The sequence below is a fragment of the Epinephelus moara genome, chromosome 8, assembly GCF_006386435.1.
Source record: "Epinephelus moara isolate mb chromosome 8, YSFRI_EMoa_1.0, whole genome shotgun sequence".
Taxonomy (NCBI): domain Eukaryota; kingdom Metazoa; phylum Chordata; class Actinopteri; order Perciformes; family Serranidae; genus Epinephelus; species Epinephelus moara.
In genome coordinates, this window is record NC_065513.1 from 6,307,892 (window position 1) to 6,326,518 (window position 18,627).

The 18,627-nt window shown below is 38.8% G+C and overlaps 1 protein-coding gene across 2 annotated transcripts in view; it reads left to right on the forward strand.

Annotated features, from left to right (window-relative positions):
* apba1a (amyloid beta (A4) precursor protein-binding, family A, member 1a) overlaps positions 1–18,627 on the forward strand; it is an 82,297-nt gene that overhangs the window by 52,990 nt on the left and 10,680 nt on the right. The window contains exons 4-9 of one of the 2 annotated variants that reach the window (XM_050049933.1): positions 2,811–2,909; positions 3,007–3,046; positions 6,676–6,821; positions 13,984–14,016; positions 16,326–16,412; positions 18,386–18,571. In XM_050049933.1, coding sequence (XP_049905890.1) covers positions 2,811–2,909; positions 3,007–3,046; positions 6,676–6,821; positions 13,984–14,016; positions 16,326–16,412; positions 18,386–18,571 — 591 coding nt within the window. The remainder of the gene's footprint in view (positions 1–2,810; positions 2,910–3,006; positions 3,047–6,675; positions 6,822–13,983; positions 14,017–16,325; positions 16,413–18,385; positions 18,572–18,627) is intronic. The other variant, XM_050049934.1, reaches the window with a different exon arrangement.

The following is an 18,627-nucleotide window of genomic DNA, read 5'->3' on the forward strand; positions in this document are numbered from 1 at the left end:
ATTGTTAAAATTAAATTAGGGAACTGATCACAGATGCATTGTGTCTGTGTGTTTTTACATCTATTGTTGCTTTTAATTTGCAGCTATACGTTTAATGAAGCTGACATGTCATGACAGTCAAGAACCCCCCGGGATTCCGGGATTACGGCAGCCAATCAGCGTTGAGCTGCAAGCGACAGGACCCAGCGAAATACCGCTCCAGATGAGATTTCTCATCTCAAGCGACGAGCGAAAAATCGCTCTGTCGCTGTCGCTCGGAGCCCGAGCGATTTTTCTCCTGGGCGAATATACGCTCAATCGCCCGTTTGCATTGACTTTGTATGTAAACTCGTCGCTAGCGAAAAAAAAAATAGGTCCGGTGTGAACACACCTTAAGGTGGAAAGAGCACACCTGTCCACCCTTCCACATGTCTACATGGAGAGCCTAAGGCAGAGAGAGCAGTAGAAAAGACCCCCTGGGAACAGAACTGAGCAAGCATCAAAAACAAATAGATTTGACACTGATAAGTCAGACACAGCATGAAAAGGAGGAGCTGGGGTGGAGGAGGGTTGCAAAGCAGCTTGCAGAGGAACCAATGACAGTAGGCAGGGCAACTCCAGCCCACACGTCGAAGTATCCTTGAGCAAGATACTTAACCCCAAGTTGCTCCTGATGGCTGTTTCAGCAGTTGGCACATTGTATGGTAGCCTCTGCCGACTGCTGACTGAGCTGAACCTTGAGAGTCTTGTATTCATACAACACAATCTGGTTCAGTTCCAATATGAAGTAATACCAGAGCTAAAAGCACCAATACGAACACTGTTACTGTTATTATTCAAATCTGCTGGTGCATTGTCATGCAGGGACAGAAATGTGTCATGGTTTTTTGAGGTAAATGCATTTTATATTTGCTACTTCTAAATGTATTTTAATTACCAACAATAATTGGGCACTTGTTTTCATGTTAGTATATGAAACAGATAAAGGAGTGTGTGAATTTGCTGAACTAATTAGGTGATCTCTGCACGCATGCAAACAACAGCAACAGAGAGGCACAGTGTTCATGTGCCCAGAATATGATCTAATATGAGATGGATCTTTTGTTTATTTGTTTTTAGGTATCGATCCTGTAGGCACTAGTCTTGATATTCAGTGCAAATGAGTTTTAGTTGTATCAACACATTTTGAGGAGTGCTTTTAAATGTGTAAGAGTTCACTCTGGGCTCGTGTTGTGTCAGGCCCTGCAAAACTTGATTCACCAAAATTTTTGTGAAAAGAGATAAAAGCTTATTGCTCCAAAGGCACAGTACTTCAGGCTGGAGGTGCTAACACATGATCAGAAAAAGAGCCCACAAGTGCTTGTGGTGTAAAGTTACAATTTTAGTATTGCCATGTGGTGTTTTTGTATATTACTTTTTTGGTTGGTTTTGGGGTTTTTTTTTCAGCTCCCTCTAGTGCTGTATACCCATGACAATAGTGTAAAGGTCCAGGTTTGGAAATATCTGCTGTATACAGTCATGTTACTGTTAAATGTTTAAGTGTTGTGAGCACCACAATTAAAAACCTTTCCCCCTGGACTAATAAAACCAAAACTATCTGTTTGGTAGAGTTTAGTGAGAAAATATAAGTCATGCTGCTGCCCACTATAACAGATACAAATGCAAGAGTTGATTTGCACTGTAGCCTGCAAGATGTTTCCATGTCATGACAATGTGCTGCCCTCTGTCCCACACAGGTGATATGTTGTGATGTTTTGTATCTATGCTGCCATTTGTCCAGTTGGTGTGTCAGCGTCAGTGCACCTCATCACAGCTTGTGTGTGTTTGTTTTGTGCAACTAAAGCTGTTGATGTTGGCTGTGTGAACCTTTGTGAAACTCAACTTACATTGTCTTTTAGGCTTTTCAGAATGCCAATCAATCTTTGGGTCCTGGTATTTATGTGGATGCCACTTGATACGCACCCCCCACCCAAACACTGTTGCAGACCAAGTACACTCCCTCATGGCAATGGCACTCTCTGATGGCAGTAGTTTCCCCCAGCAGGACGATGCACCATGCCACACCACAAAAACTGTTCAGGAATGGCCCGAAGAATGTGACAAAATGTTTGGACATCAGCCTGGCCTCCAGATTCCCCAGATCCCAATCTGATGGAGCATTTATGGTATGTGTTGGTACCCCACCTCACAACCTACAGGACTCAAAAGATCCACTGCCACCCCCTGGTGCCAGACAACAAAGGACATCCAGAGGTCCTATGTCTGTGCCTCGAAAGGTCAGAGCCAAGTCAGATCCAAAGAGGCCCAACTGTTGATTGGACTTGGCTCTGACCTAACAAGGCATGGACATATGTAGGACTTCGAGGGTCCCAGCATGTCCCACATTTACTCAATTGCTTGGGATCTGGGTAATTTGGAGGCCAGTTCAACGCCTTGAGCTCTGTGTCATATTCCTCTGGCCATTCCTGAGCAATTTCTGCAGAGTGGCATGGCGTATTGTCCTGGGGGGTCACTACCATCAGGGAGTGCTGTTGCCATGAGGGGGCGAACTTGGTCTGCGACAGTGTTTGTGTGGGTGATGCGTGTCAATCCACATGAACCCAGGACCCAAGGTTTCAAGCAGAACATTGGATTGTAACCAGATGATCAGTGTTATACAATGTTTGAAGGGTCGGTGGCTGTCCTTAATTTAATGAGCGTCTACTTGTTGGAGTGCCAGTTTATAAACCAGTTCACTTTTTTCCACAGCTTCACCCAATGAGGTCTCTATTTGAGACATGAGGCGCTGTCTTCATTTAACTTTCTTTTGTATTATTATATCCTCCCTGCAGTCACCTGGCTCAGGCTCGCCCTCTCCTCCAGGAGCAGAGTCATCCAGCAGACATCTGCTGCAGGAAGACAGCTTTGAATCTTCTCCCTCTAGTAAAGAGGTGTGTTCAATTTTTTTAGTTCATTTTACTATTCATTACACATTCACTAATGTTTGTAATGTTTAAAAGAATGATTCTCCTCTCTTTTTATTATTAGTCTAGGAGAAGCCTTGCGTCTTTCCCCACATATGTAGAAGGTGAGTCTTTTATCCTCTGCTGCAGAGGTTTTCAATCTCTCAAGGGAGAGTTGGAGGGATTTACTGTATGAAGTTAAAGAGACACAGTAGATACATGATTGTACTCTGAAAAAATGTGAATTTACCATATATCCTTAAATAGTTGGTGGGGCCTTTCTTTATCTCAGCTTCAGAGGGTATCAGGCTTTTGTATAAAGTAGGTTTATGTTGGAGATAGGCTATTATTTCTAAGTCCCTCTGTTTGATAGGTACATTTGAGCATAATTTAATAAGAAGCCTCCTTGTTCTTTGAACTGCTTTGTATGCACTTTTGATTTTCATGCCTCCACACTGTGGCTGGAGGCATTGTGTATGTATGTTCATCCTATTCTCATGAACATTATATCTCAAGAAGGCCTAGAGGGAATTTCTTCAAATTTGGGACAAATGTTTACTTGGACTCAAGGATGAACTGATTAGTGGTCAAAGGTTAAATGTCAAGGTTGCTGTCAGCTGATAGCACAAGAAGACTTTGAGGGAATTTCTTCAAATTTGGCACAAATGTCCATCTGGACTTAATAATGAGCTCATTAGATTTTGGTGGTCAAAGATCACCGTCACTGTGACCTTGTATTCATCTCATTCTTGTTAACCCAAGGTCTCAAGAAGGTCTTGATGGAATTTCCTCAAAATTGGCACAAACATCCACTTGGACATAAGAAGAAACTGATTAGAAGTTAGTGGTAAAAGGTCAAGGTCACTGTCACCTCATAAAACATATTTTGGCCATAACTCAAGAATTCATACACTTGTTAGGACAAAATTTCACACAGATGTCTGATAGGATAAAGTATTGAAGTGATGACATTTTATTTCCAAAAGATCAAAGGTCAACTTCACTGTGACATCATAATGATCTGCAAAAACACTTTTCTGGCCATTATGCAACGTCATAACTCATGGACATAAAGAAAGACATTTGGTCAGAGAATTCTAGTTTGTTACTGCATTATGTTGCTAATACAGATTCAACACTTCCTGTATCCATTTTAAATTAAAAGCTCTCTAACTTTATAGGACAGAAACCCTTTTCATAACAAGGCTTTTTTGAGAATGCATGTATCAAGGTTTGAACACTACCACTGTCTCCTGTGATTCCTGTGCTAATCAGGAATCAGGACTAGAAAAGGCTTAAGCATTATTTTGCTCTAAGCTAAATATTGAAGGCCACAATCATTACCTGAAAACAAAGCAGTGTCTGTACATTAATCATGGATTAGGCCTGAAAAGAATGCTCAACTGTGTGTTTGTGTTTTTAACTTAATGCTATGTTACTCCAAACCTTGTTTTCTGTAATAACTACTACTCAGTACTGTAAATGCACATTTCCTTTAACCTTTTTTATGGTTATGTATGTTACTTTAAATTAAATACTGGACCCACTGTCGTGCTGGTAAGCTTTTGGCAAACATTTTGGAATAAATCATGACAAAGTGATGGACAATTGGAGGGTTGTCCTTCTAAACTCTGCCTGGCCTATACTGTCAGTGTTAAGTATGTTGAAGCAGATTCCCCAGTGATGCCCTGGTAGTATACAGCTTATTGAACTGCACTGCTGATCTAAGCCTGTTGTTAATGCTGCATTAGCATTTCCTAAATGTCAGGGCCCTAAGTAGCCAATAAAGATGTAGGAGGGGAGAGACGGGTGAGGGGGAGAGAATGGGGGAAGAGGATGGGGAAAGATAGGGAAATTCCAGTTCACCAGTCACATTACATCTGTGTTTTTTTCCAATGGGTGCACACACACACACACACACATACACACACACACACACACACACACACACACACTATGTCCCACTCCAATTATGAGAACATGATGCTATGGAAAGTTTAGGCCATCACTGTGAGTCAGACGGCAGCATACGTTGTCAATGTGTTGCCACATCATTTCATTAATAGTTCCTTTCCCTTGGCTACCACTCTCTAATGACACATACATTTTTAATAGTTTAAAAGGTGTAACTAATGGCATTAATAAATAATCTGCCAATAGATCAGTAATTAACCACTAATTAAAATATTTGGCAGATTGTAACAAAGTATCTTGCTGATGTTTATCATCCTCCAGTTTGACGATCATGTAATTTGGCACCAAGTGCAGGGAAAATAAAGACTAAGGTCTGAGACAGGTCATTTCACCAGATGTGTTTCCAAGTGATTGTTGATTTCCAGAGGAATATTCATGAAATATCAGTTATATTGATTTCAATTTAATGTGATTATTTATTCATTTATTATTGTATATTTCATATATGTCTGTCCGGTTGAATATTACAAACCCATACCTTTTGTTTAATGTCTAGCATTTATAATTTAAGTATAGATGGATGGCTTATCACAGATTAACAGTTAAAAGCAAGCAAACAAACTCAATTCATAAAGAACCTTCCAACCAGTTTTCTAAGAAAATGAAGTATTCAAACCATTTTGGGTGGGGTCAGGCTGGATTTTTTGGGCCCGATCTAAGCTCTACGCTGAGAGCAGCTGACATAGTATTAAGAGCGACAAAGACCACGGTGGGTGGGATGGGAGGTGGAATTTTCAGCCATAAGACTGCAGTTTATGTCCATCATGAAACCAAAAGTCACTGTTGTTTTAACATAATGTTACGTAGGCCTAACTTATACAGTCACTCACTTGACTTATTTAAGTCACATTACATCACAGTTACGTAACAAATGTACCTCTTTTAACCCAAAACATGATCTTTTTATAAACCTAATCAATTACTTGAATTGCCTAAACCTAACTGCATTAGGTTTTATGTGTTTGGTGGCGTCACATAGATCTGCTAAAGGGTGTCCTGTGTGTCTGATCAGATGCCAAGGGGTGTGACAAAGTGATGGTATTTGACGACCTGGAATGAGAACGGGTTGGACCCAATAGGATCACATAGTTAGTCGTTTTTTTGTTAAACACACTCTACTGCAAGCCTCAATATTTAATTAGTATTACTATTATAAAATGCTACTCCTACATGCTTTAATTTTCCTGTTAAAATAACAAAATGTACCTATACCAATGAATCATTTTTCTGGAATTTCTGGAATTTAAATTTATGTATTGTTATAAATGTTCATATGTTATAAAATGTTTTAATATAACACATTGTAAGTGACGGAACAAAAATTAAACTTAAAATTAGCCTTTTGGCTAACACTGGCACATATACAGTGATATTCATCAATGTGTATTGTCCTGAGAATATATGAAAATAATAGTAAATTGAAAAATATGAAAAAAAAGGAATTACCTGAAAAGTAAAAAACACAAACAACGTAACAAAATAAAATACAGTATACCATACACTATACTATAAACTGTCAGTTTAATTTTATTTTATTTTTTCCAAGATCCAAATTGGTGAGCCCATTAGAATATATTTAAAAAAAAAAAAAAAAAAAAACATATTTGGATTTTTTTTTTTAAGAAAGTAATCTCTCTATTATAATAACCTTGTTGTTATACATCTATTTAAGTTATTTCCTTCTGTATTTCTAGTGGTTTAGTTAAATTCAGCTAATTTCCCAAACTGTGACGGGGAAACATTGTGTTGTAGTGAGACTGAACCCCTCTCCTCCGTCTAGTCCCAGGCCCATGTGACCCAGAGGACCTGATAGACGGGATCATCTTTGCAGCCAACTACCTGGGCTCCACCCAGCTGCTGTCGGATAAGACTCCATCCAAGAACATCCGCATGATGCAGGCACAGGAGGCTGTCAGCCGCATCAAGGTGAAAACACACACTCATGTAGTGTATGCACACACTGGTTTATATTTTTACATTCTATAGTCAATTGCAATGTTTCAAACTCAGTCGGACTGCAGCATTTTGGTACCAAATAAATAGATGATACATAATGTAGGCACTAAACATCATATTGTACCTGTTGTATTTTCTATATTCTTCTTTTTCTAAAACCCTAATTTTCCCATTTTTGTATTATTACATTTTTTAGTCAGTGCAATTTTATTTATAAAGCCAAATATCACAAATCACAATTTGCCTCAGAGGGCTTTACAGCATGCGGCATCCCTCTGTCCTTATATCCCTGTCCTAGTATTTCCTGTCTTACCAGTTATGACTGAAGTCATGTTATATGACTGTGCAACCAGTTGCATCTAATCCCAACTCTATTTGTCTGCTGTATGAACAGAAGTATATCTAAACATCCAAATCTACATCTCTGCCATAATCTTAAAGCCATATTGATAAAACATTTAATGTTTTTCAGATGTCATATTATCAGATGATATTTTACTCTGTACAAGCAGAAAAGTGAGATTATGCTCATCATATATAGTTGGCGAGGCAAGAAGCTCCATTCTATAACACCACTGTACCATCAGAGTGGACTGAGTGTTCCTGTAGCTCCAACAGCTCCGACCGAGAGATAAGTCTTCTCTCTAGTTGACAAAGATCCGTTTAAACACATGCAAATTAAAGGCAGCTACAATGTATTTACATTTTTGTATGTTGTGCTCCTATTATGGTTATTATGGTAAAAGTTTGTGGTAATTGGAATTAATGGAAAGTGTACTAACTGTTCAGTTTTTTCCTATAATAATTAAATTTACATATAAAATACAAGTGCATGTCATGATAGCAAGTGATATGAAATCACAGTTACATATCCTTAGCTTTTGCATAAACTATTAGTAAGTCTATAGATTTATATACTGTTGTTAGTTGTAATGTTAGTGTGCGTCACTTTAGAAATGCTGATATGATGTATGAAATGTGCAAATGTTATGTATTAAAAGGTACAATGCAAACATTTTCTTCTGGCGACTCGGCTGCTAAGTGAGTCACCCCGTGCCTACAATGTCACTAAACTGAGAGCTACGTTTCCATGGTAAAGGTCATGTTGGCAGAGTTTTCTTCTCCAGCAGAGATGGCTGTTCACTAGATATCTTCAGCACCACTTCCAGTAGTGTGGTTGTCCCTCTGGTTTGGGATTTTCTCCTTTGAATTTTCTTCTTTACATTTCTGAAACTTGTTCAAAGACCTTTTAAACAGCTGTGATGCTCTTCTTGGCAGTTGTTGTGCAGAGATATGTTAGGCTACTGCAGGACATGTGAAAACATGGCCTACCTCCAGTTAACATACCCGAAACTTGAGAGCCCAGATATTGCAGGTTTAATGAGGGTGTACCTATGTGTCCCTCATCAGTGCGTCCTGTGTCCTTGGCCTGAGGGAGTAGGTTTGATTTATATGTAGCCTTACAACATCACAAATCATGCATTTGCTTCATAGGCCTTTACAACCTGCACAGTATAAGACACTTTTTTTCCTCAGCCCTTTGATTCAGATTATGAAAAAGTCCTCAAAAAACCTGAATGAAGAAAAAAAATGGAAGAAACCTCAGGAAGATCAACTAAGGAGGGATCCCTCAGATTGACAATGATGACTTGTATCTGTGCAAAGTTTGTCACTAGAGAGGTGTTTTTACATTTTTCTATTGAAGGGGGAGATGTCTGTGTACTTCATAAAATCTGAGACTCAAACATACCCCAAGCAAGCTAGATTAGGTACGTCACTATTGAAAGCCAGTCACTGTCTAATAAGGGAAACACAAAGTGACGGGGGAAACAGACTTCAGACTATATTCCCATCCTCCCAGACCCTGAACATATCCCAGGTTTGAACAGGATTTATCCATCATTAGAATTTGGCTGTCTGAGTGCTTTCTCCACTTTAAAGAAGTGTTTACTGCTGGAAAGTCTTTTCATAAAACTGGACTCTATGAAGCAGGAAGAGGGAAAAAACCCACAACTACCAGAATGCACTGCACCACACTAGACCAATAAATGGTCCTGCAGGTGGGTGATGTAATGTGCGTTGCCCGTCTGAAAATAATGTGGCGGCCGGCTGGTAACAAACGATCTGGAATTACAGTTAAAAAGTAAGTTAAAATATATTTATGGAAACGTTTGAGTTGAGAAATAGATGCAATAACAGAATCTTGATACATATTTGATCAGCACTGCTTAGTTTTACTGTTTTATTGGAGTTTGGTTTAAAGTAGAGAAAGAGAAAGGTGTGGCTCTCTCCCTTGATCCACTTCTATACTTTCCATATCTATGATGGCGGTCATGCAAAAATAAGGAAGTACAATCTGTAGTTGGAGCAACAGCCCAAGAGTGTGCCAAGAGATCTGGGTGCTGGCAAGATGGAGGGAAGTTAAATGCTCAGAACCCATCTTGTTATGATACAAAACTGGTCAAAGTTGGCTAAGTAATTCTTTAACAAAGACAAAACACAAATCATGATTGTAGGGCCAAAAACACATTTATATGTGTCAAATACATCTCTCAGCCTTGATGGCAGAACCATTCTTCCTTATACATCAGTCAAAAATGTGGCTGTCACTTCTGACTCATCACTTTCATTCAAAAAACACATCAATAAGATCACAAAGATGGCTTTCTTCCATCTCATCCACATTGCCCAAGTTACCCCATTTTACACAGTCAGACACAGAAAGTGTCACTGATGCCTTCATCTCCTCCAGTGTTGGAGGCGGGATATGTATTTCTTTTGGCATCATATTTTTGCATTTATAGCTTAGATAAGTTGGTGACTTTAAAATGTGGCTATGAACATAAGTCCTATACTTAAAAGGTTGTTTTTTTTCTGTCTTTTGAATTTTAAATGGTTAATACTTAAAACTGCACCTGTCAGATGCAATTTGATGTCATCATAATTTCTTGCTTGGTGATAGTGCTTGGAAGATAAAGCTTCAGGTTTTGCTTTATAGGACGAAAGTGTGACAGTGTCACTTAACATCTCCACTGTTGTTCCCCTGAATTTCTCCCCCCTGTATGACAACAGCTGACACTCCGATCTCATCCTACACATGCCACAATCTACCAAACTAAAATACTGTTTTCTTCCAAATTCTGTCATAACACTGATCACTAAAATTTCCAGATAAAATGACCTTGACATTCGGAAATTCTTTCCAGAAACCCAGGTTTTTTGCTTGAGTGAGCAGAACTGACCAGCTTGAAATGTGGGCTCAGCTGGCCATGCTTTCAGTTCCAAAAGAGGATTAATATACCCAGAACACATAGTGAATCAGTCCTCCCCAAGACATCCAGCAACAAGGAAGGTCTATGCAACAGATTATGGTTGGAATAGTATGAGATTTTCATGGCACGATAACCATCTCAGAAAATATCGCGGTTTCACAGTATCACGGTATCACGGTATCACGGCACTATATAATTTATATTATAATCAGTCAGAATGATCCTTAAAGGAATGAAAATGGAAGGTTTATTGTTGGTTGAACAAACATTTTATTACTATAATTTAAACTTGAAACCATTTTTTTAATGGAAGTATGTGTAAAAAAAATTCCTTTTGAAAATACCTAAAATAAAGGGGAGATTCAACTTCCAGCAAATACACAGGGTATGATAATGGTCAACTTACAGTATACCTTGAAACCAGTATATTGCTGCAACCCTACAACAGATGACCTTAAACATCTGTGTGTATTTGATAGATGTTGGCCACCATTATAGTCTGTCTTTGTGCAGCCAGCCCTGTGAGTTTCACACTGCGAGAACAGAGGAGCCTATTTTGTGATGTGCTGTAGCTCTGTACAGAAATATGTGATCGTCAGCCCTCAGTCTTTTCTAGAGCCTAAACAACAGAGACACCTGCTGGTAGGGGAAGGCTAATACAAATACACTTTGTCTTTATATTACCTTACATGGTGAAGTATCCAAAGGCTCCTACTGTAACATGAGTGCATAGTGTTTTAGTATGAATAGAGTGAACACTGACAGCAGTCCAGAGTGTGTTGGCAGAAGGTATTCTACAGGCAGATGGTGGTCAGAACAGATGAGCTCCCCTGCTTTCAGCTGTAGGACAGGTAGAGGGTGAGGGGCTCTGCCCTGTAGCTCAGAGTTTTTCTTTGAACAGAGTATGATGGAACTGTTTTAGGAGCCTGCAAAGTAGACATTTTGATTGTCCTTTGTACTATCAGAATTGTGGTAAAATTCAAAATGAAGAATTTATTGTAATGCCTTCTAGACTTAAAGGTCCAGTGTGTAGGATTTAGGGGGATATATTGTTACCATAGAATGAGTTCTTTATATCTACGTCCTTGTCTACCGAGACTGCCATGTTGCACTGCCATGTTTCTACAGTAGCTCAGAACAGACAAACCAAACACTGGATCTAATTATGGCCATTCACATTTTCACATTTTTGTGTTGGCCACCGTAGTTAGCAGTCCCTCCAAGACAAGAGCATTGGAAAACACTGATTTTATTTTAGGGCTGCAATCAACCAAAGAAAATCTTGGTTGACTGAAATTTTACCTACTCTTTGACCAATCGATTGGTGGATGGGGGAAAAAATCTGCACAGGTTACCTTTTAGACAGCACAACCTGGTGGCATATTGTGTCTATCAAAGCATTTTTTTTCCTGTCACAGGGCTCGAAATTTAGACGCTAACTTTGGGGTCCACGATGCCATATGAGAGAGGGACTTAGTATTTTTAGCCCAGAAGCTAACATTAGTCATCGTGCCACTCCAACAAGGTCACCGGTGTGATCCTATACCTTTCAGAAGCTTTATAATCCAGCCTTGAACTGTAGTGTCTTTTTGAAGACTAAGTAAAATAAATCCATAATGATAACACAAAGACACTGAATGTCTTTTGTGATTATTTATACGTTTTACAATTAAAAAGGAGAGTTAAAAAGAGTGTTTAACTTTGGTTAAAATGCTGCGCTCGTCACTGTCACCACTTTGTCCAGTCACATGGGAGAAGGGACGGGACAAACACAACAAAGACCCAATCATTACAGAGGACAATTTGGAGTGCTGAACAACAACAGCTGATATTCTTCAGCTGGGTTTAAGAAACGCTGTGGTGGACACATGACCTTATTAAGGTTACAAGAGGGACTGTCTGACCAATGAGAATTCGGTTGGACAAGAGCACAACGACCGAACGACCGAAACAATAAACTAGCCAACCAGAACTTTACAGCCCAATTTTGTTTTTTGTTTTTTTGAACATGAAAGTGCTTTAGTTAGTGTTTTTACCAGTTCAGTCACCTAGTCCATTTGTTTTGGAGAGTAAGAGATCTCTGTGGATAATTCAGCTCCTGGTAAAAACCTTTTGAACATTAGAATCTAGAGTTATCAGAGAAACAGAGAAGCACAGATCAGCAAGTGCTGGGCTAACAGCCTGTTTCTGACATGCGGAACAATGAAGGAGAAACAATGATTTGTAACGTGAAACTGCTTCATTCAGTGTTTTTCCCAGTTTAAATAACCTTGCCAGTTTGTTTTGGAGGGGAATAATTCGGCTCCCAATAAAAACCTCCTGAACGATGAACACTGAAGGAATTCTAAGCAGAAGTTTCAGCAGGTTGCAATCTGCAATCCTCACCACTAGATTCCACTAAATCCCCCTAAATCTTACACACTGCTCCCTCATTTTACTTAACAAGCTGTAGCTGAAAGGTGAACAGTGGAGGAGAAGATGGAGAGGTGCACCACAGACCACAGAGAGTTTGTAACATCATTGCTGTTTGTGCAATACTGCACAATTTATGCAAGCTGCAGCATGATTAGATGCTCTAGACAGGGCTGAAGTGGGTTGATAGGATTGGCTGGATCTGATTTTACTACTATTTTATATTTGTTTGCTTGCCAGTGCCACAAACTGCAAACTGCAAATTTCTTATTGGTAGAAACAGTAATGAGATCTAAGGTGTTTCTTTATTTAGCAATGAGATTTTACACATATAACCTGGATAACTCAGTGGTTTGTATTGTTAGCCCCTACACAAAACGTCGAAATCCAAAAATGTATTGCTATTTTCTGCATTTTCAATTGGCCCAATATTTCAAAGCATATCTATCAGAAAACTACAACACATCATCAAAAAGTCTACTATGTATTCTAAAACGGTTACATCACACTTTCTCCTGCTGAAGGTCAGAGCAGAAAGCTTCATCAACAACGTGTGTTAGACCTCGGTTCACTTTTAGTGCAGTTCTTGATTATATGATGCTTGATAAACACAGGTGCACTTTTAGTATTAAAGTGAAATTTAAAACTGGGCACATGAGCAAAGGGCATGCAAAGTTCTCCATCTTCAAATACTGTACAGATCAGGGGTAGGCAACCTGCCGCTCTGGAGCCCCACGCAGCTCTTCAGACCCTCTATAGTGGCTCCCTGTGGCTTTGACATAAAATTATCTGGAAATGAATAATGGTTATTTTTTAACGTTCAGGTTTTCATTTGTCATTGCTGTAGGCCTGAAGTGATTACTGCATTCTACAATTGTAAAAATGTGTAGTTTATACATTGAATTAAAAAACGTTTTAATGTTTCATTAACCAAAATGTGCATCATACGTCTGACCTGGTGCCTTTTCCTCTAAATTTTGCCAAACTTCAGTGGCTGTGGCTAGTCTGGAGTCTTTCTAGAAGGCTAGCTATACATTACAAATCCAACAAAGGAAAAGTCTTGGAATTTAAGTACTAAATAATTATAAATAGCCCACTGTCACCTTGTAGTAAATCACATTAACGAATGCTCATTTAGACCTATTTGTAATATTGATGGGCTAATTTAGACTTAATAGGCTGTTACCTATATTCAAATATGTTTTGCGGCATATGTATTTTTATTTTTTTTCTTGCTGACTCCTAAATGTTCATCACACACAAATACATCCATAAAAACAATATGAACACACCTACTCAATGTGAACAAAATGTCAAACACTGTACAGTATGATGTCACAACAGAATAAACAGCCCGTCCCCACCTCCCTCTCTGTGATCCAGTCAGTCTCTCCTGTGCACTGCTCTAACCCATGACTCTCCTGTCTGCTTTATTCCATGCCTGGCAGACGGCCCAGAAATTAGCCCAGAACAGGAAGAAGGTGCAGTACCTACATATCCGTCTCTTCCTCCAAACTGCAGAGCACTGTATCTCTTTCTCCTCTGCCTGGCTCTTTGTCTCTTTCTGTGTCTGTGTGTGCGTATCCCTGTCCTGTCCTATGTGTCCTCTTCACTGTACTGTCATTCTGATGAATTGTTGGCATTTTCCTGAATCCAGCTTTGTGTTGTTGGAGGTGTGATATTCATTTATACTGTATCATCCCTTCCTTTGGTATCCAGTCCCTTCACCATTTTTTTCATTCCATATCAGACATTATGTAATCCCCCCCCCCTAATATCAGCATGCTCACAATGACAATGATAACACGTTGATGTTATGTTACCATGGTCACCATATTAGCATGGTAACATGCTAATAAGCACTAAACAAAGTCATCTGAGGTTGATGGACATTGATCACAGATCGATTAGATGTTTCCATGGATTGTTTACTATTGTTATACCTCGGATCCATTGTAATCATAAATCATGAAACTTTTACAAATGTTTTACATCTATATTTCAAATACTCAATGGGTGACTGTTTCATATAGATTTTGGGTGGAATAAGGCTTTAAAATGCATGTAAAATATATTTATTGATGTATTTGAAGAAGAAAAGGAGTAGCATTTTAACTTCCCGTTGAATAGATGAATCAGCCTCATCCCAAATATTTATACTAATCGTAGTCATTGGTTGGATTAATGTCATGGTAACCCTTTTTAATAACCATCATCAATAAATGGTAAATGATAGTTAATTAATGTTTAATTCATAGTTACTTTACTTTTAACAATTAAATGATGATTAATAATGATTACTAAATACTAGAATTTACATTATTTAAAAAGTTTAGTGTTGCACATATTGTAACATTTCAGTCAGACACTTTAGCCAAAGAAAACTTTATTTATATTTTGCAGTATTATACTTGGCAGTATGGCTCTGTTCTGGGGCCTCTGCCTTTCCTTGAGCATGTGGAGAAAGCCTAAGGCAGAGAGAGCATACTTCTCCGCCCTTCCAAGTACCTACACGAACAGCCTGAGGCAGGGAGAGCAGCAGCAAATACCCCCTGAGAACAGTACGGAGCAAGCATCAATGACAAACAGAAATGACATTGATAAGTCAGACACAACAGAAAAAGGAGGAGCTGGGGTGGAAGCTTGCAGAGGAAGCAGCAACAGAAGGCAGGCTAGAGCAGTCTAAATAGGGCACCCTGAATGAGATTTGCCAATTAGTTGCATAGAAAGGAATCATGTGAACTATCAGATGACTCCCTTCCATCAATAAGCTGCTCCATCAGTTGACTGGGCTGCTTGAGATCAGCTGATGTAGCTCAGCATGCCCTGCCTGAACTAACGCTAAACTCAGTTTAATATACGATATTAAATATTTGTTAATGATTAACAAATGATTTTTAAACCTTAAAGAAATATGACAGATAGATGGAGCAGATATTTGTAACACTTTGTTAATGATTAATAATTGATTTGTAATCCATTATTAAACATTGTTTGGATGGTATATAGTAATAAATGATAATATATAATGCCTTATTAAATGGTAAATGAATACTGTGTGGTGCACTGGTAAAAAAAAGAATTTGGGTAGCCATTATAATGGGACAATGTTTTTAAACTGTTACACTATTATACATTATAGCATTATTAATAATCAGTAAACACCATTGATAATCATTTCATTATTTAACAGTAAAGTGACTGTTAACTAAAGTTTAATTTACTATCAATTTACCATTTATTATTGATGGTTAAAAGGAAGTGTTATGTATTTTACTTTACCAAAAATTGGAATGCATCTATATTATCATGATTATCATATCATCAGCGTTTACAGGCAATACACACCTAACTTCACAACAATTTTCCCACTGAAATACTTGTTGATAGTGAATTACCCAGGTCAGGAAGCCATACAGTAGGTGTGAAAAATTTAACAAGCACAGATCTAAGTAAATTTGCCCACTGCATGTTTAGAGTATCTAAAAAGGTATGAAGGCAACTAGACAGAAAAAAGATATTATGTTTGACTTTTTTTTTTATATTTATAGAAATGATCAGTTAGGAGCTGTTAGAGTTAGCTCTGCAGCTTGAGTCCAGACTCTTTTAGTCAGAGGGTACTTTGACTAAAAGAGTCTGGACTTCTCTCACTTTCCTCTGGTTATAATGAAACGTTACTAACCTCTAACTTTGAATTTCTGTGTATTCAGGAACACCCGCTCTTAAGGTTTTAGCCTTTTTATGTCTGCCTGTATGTTTTGTGAATATGGTTGTGTATATGTGTGCATAGGCCCCTGAGGGTGAGCCTCAGCCCATGACAGAGGTGGATCTCTTCATCTCCACCCAGAGAATCAAAGTGCTCAATGCTGACTCCCAGGTACTTACTCTGACTGACGTACAACACACAACTGTGTAGTGCCTATTCCTGCCACCTCACTGAGGAAGAACCAGCAATGTAAATATTACAAGATCTCTGGCAAACACACTGAAATGAAGCTAAGTACACTATAGACCACACAGTTACATGTGCTACTAACCAGTCATTCAGCTAAAAAGTGAACTCCACAGTCTAATTGGGATTCAGATCAGATCGCTGTCTGGTTCTGTTTGTAATTCATTTAGGGAGTAAAGACTTTCTGGTCAAGAAAAAAAAGCAGGCCACCCAACTAAGTTCTGAAATGTGTAAATAGAACAAGTTGTATGTACTGGATTAGCCAGCTAGCAAAAAACACAAAGTTTACACTAATACACTATCCAAGCCAAACCTCACACTCAGCTTTGACCACTGTTTCTTTTAACCTAATTAAATGTATTCAATGAATTTTACTTCAGTCATTTTTTTTTTACCTCAGTTAAATGTGTTCAATGAAATTTGGTGGGAGAGAATTAAGGGCAGATGCATGAGGGAGTGGGTTGTTATGGCAGTGAGGAAAAGCAGCTTTATATTTTATGAATTGTGGGCAGACTTCAGCAATAACGTTTAACAGAAATGTACATGGAGTCTTAATTCATAACGATAAACAGCAAAAGAAAAATGTGCATGTGAAATTATATCTAAATATGAAATAAATTGTGCAATAAATATGCTTACACTGGCCTAAATCAGAAAAGATTTGGTGTCCCACTCACCCAAACGTCCTGTCCCAATCGCCCAAATGAAACGCACACACACACACAAAAAAAAGAGGTTGAGGGTTAGTTTACTTAAACAGGTATGTCACGCCTCCTTGGAATATGAATGAATCTTCAGTATTACAGAAATATATCATTTGTTAAGCTAATTTTTTTTAATTTATGGCTAGAAAGCTTGCAGAAGGAGTGAAATTCAAGAACCGTCCCAAACACCCCTAATTCACCCTATAGTGAATCTGCAGTTCATGATTTCAGTTTACGGCTGATATTGGCTTTAAAATGAACTATTAGAATTGGCCAACATGCTTTTTCTTGTTTTGCATAATAAATGAATATTACATGAAAAATATTGTATTTCATGTCTCCATCTGCTGGTGGGCCATCACAATAAGAGTATGCATGCATAATACGATGTTATTTCCATTACAGAAGAGACTTGATTATCACTAAAACTAGGTGGGGAAAAAAGTGGATATATCAATATCAGCCAAATAAGTTGTTATATATCGGCATATTGGATATCAGCAAAAAATCCAATATCATGCCTCCCTACCATATAGTCTTTTTTCATGAGCTGTCATTAAAGGGATAGTGCACCCAAAAATGAAAATTCAGCCATTATCTACTCACCCATATGCCGATGGAGGCCCAGGTGAAGTTTTAGAGTCCTCACATCCCTTGCGGAGATCCAAGGGGAGAGGGGGTAGCAGCACAACTCCACGTAATGCAGGCTGGGTGCCCCAGATTCAAACGTCCAAAAACACATAATTGAAACCACAAAATTTCTCTATAGTGCTTGTCCGTAGTGATCCAAGTGTCCTGAAGCCCCAACATAAAAAGTTGTTTGGAAAAACGTCATTTGAACTCTGTTTTTAGCCTCATTGTAGCCTGTAGCTCTGACTGCCTCTCTGTGCACCCCGTTGGAGATATTTTGTGGTTTCAATTATGTGTTTTTGGACGTTTGAATCGCCGTTTGGGTGCCTCCATTAGGTGGAGTTGTGTTGCTAAACCCTCTCCCCTTGGATCTCTGCAAGTATTGTGAGGACTCTAAAACTTCACCTGAGCCTCCATCGGCATATGGGTGAGTAGATAATGGCTGAATTTTCACCTAGGCACTATCCCTTTAAGTGCCTAGGTGTAGTTACTTTGGTCACTTAGTTTGGTTACCAACCCCAGATTCAGATGATGTAAGGACTGTTCTGGTACGCTGACTTCCAGGAAACCATGATGGACCACCCACTGCGGACCATCTCCTACATTGCTGACATTGGCAATATTGTGGTTCTGATGGCCCGGCGCAGGATGCCTCGACCCGACTCTCAGGAGAATGTGGAGGCATCAGACCCAGGTCAAGACAGCAAGCGCCAATACAAGATGATATGCCACGTGTTTGAGTCTGAGGATGTGAGTCCAACTGCCAACTTATATGATGTCTTTGCATGTGAAAAGGAACAACATGC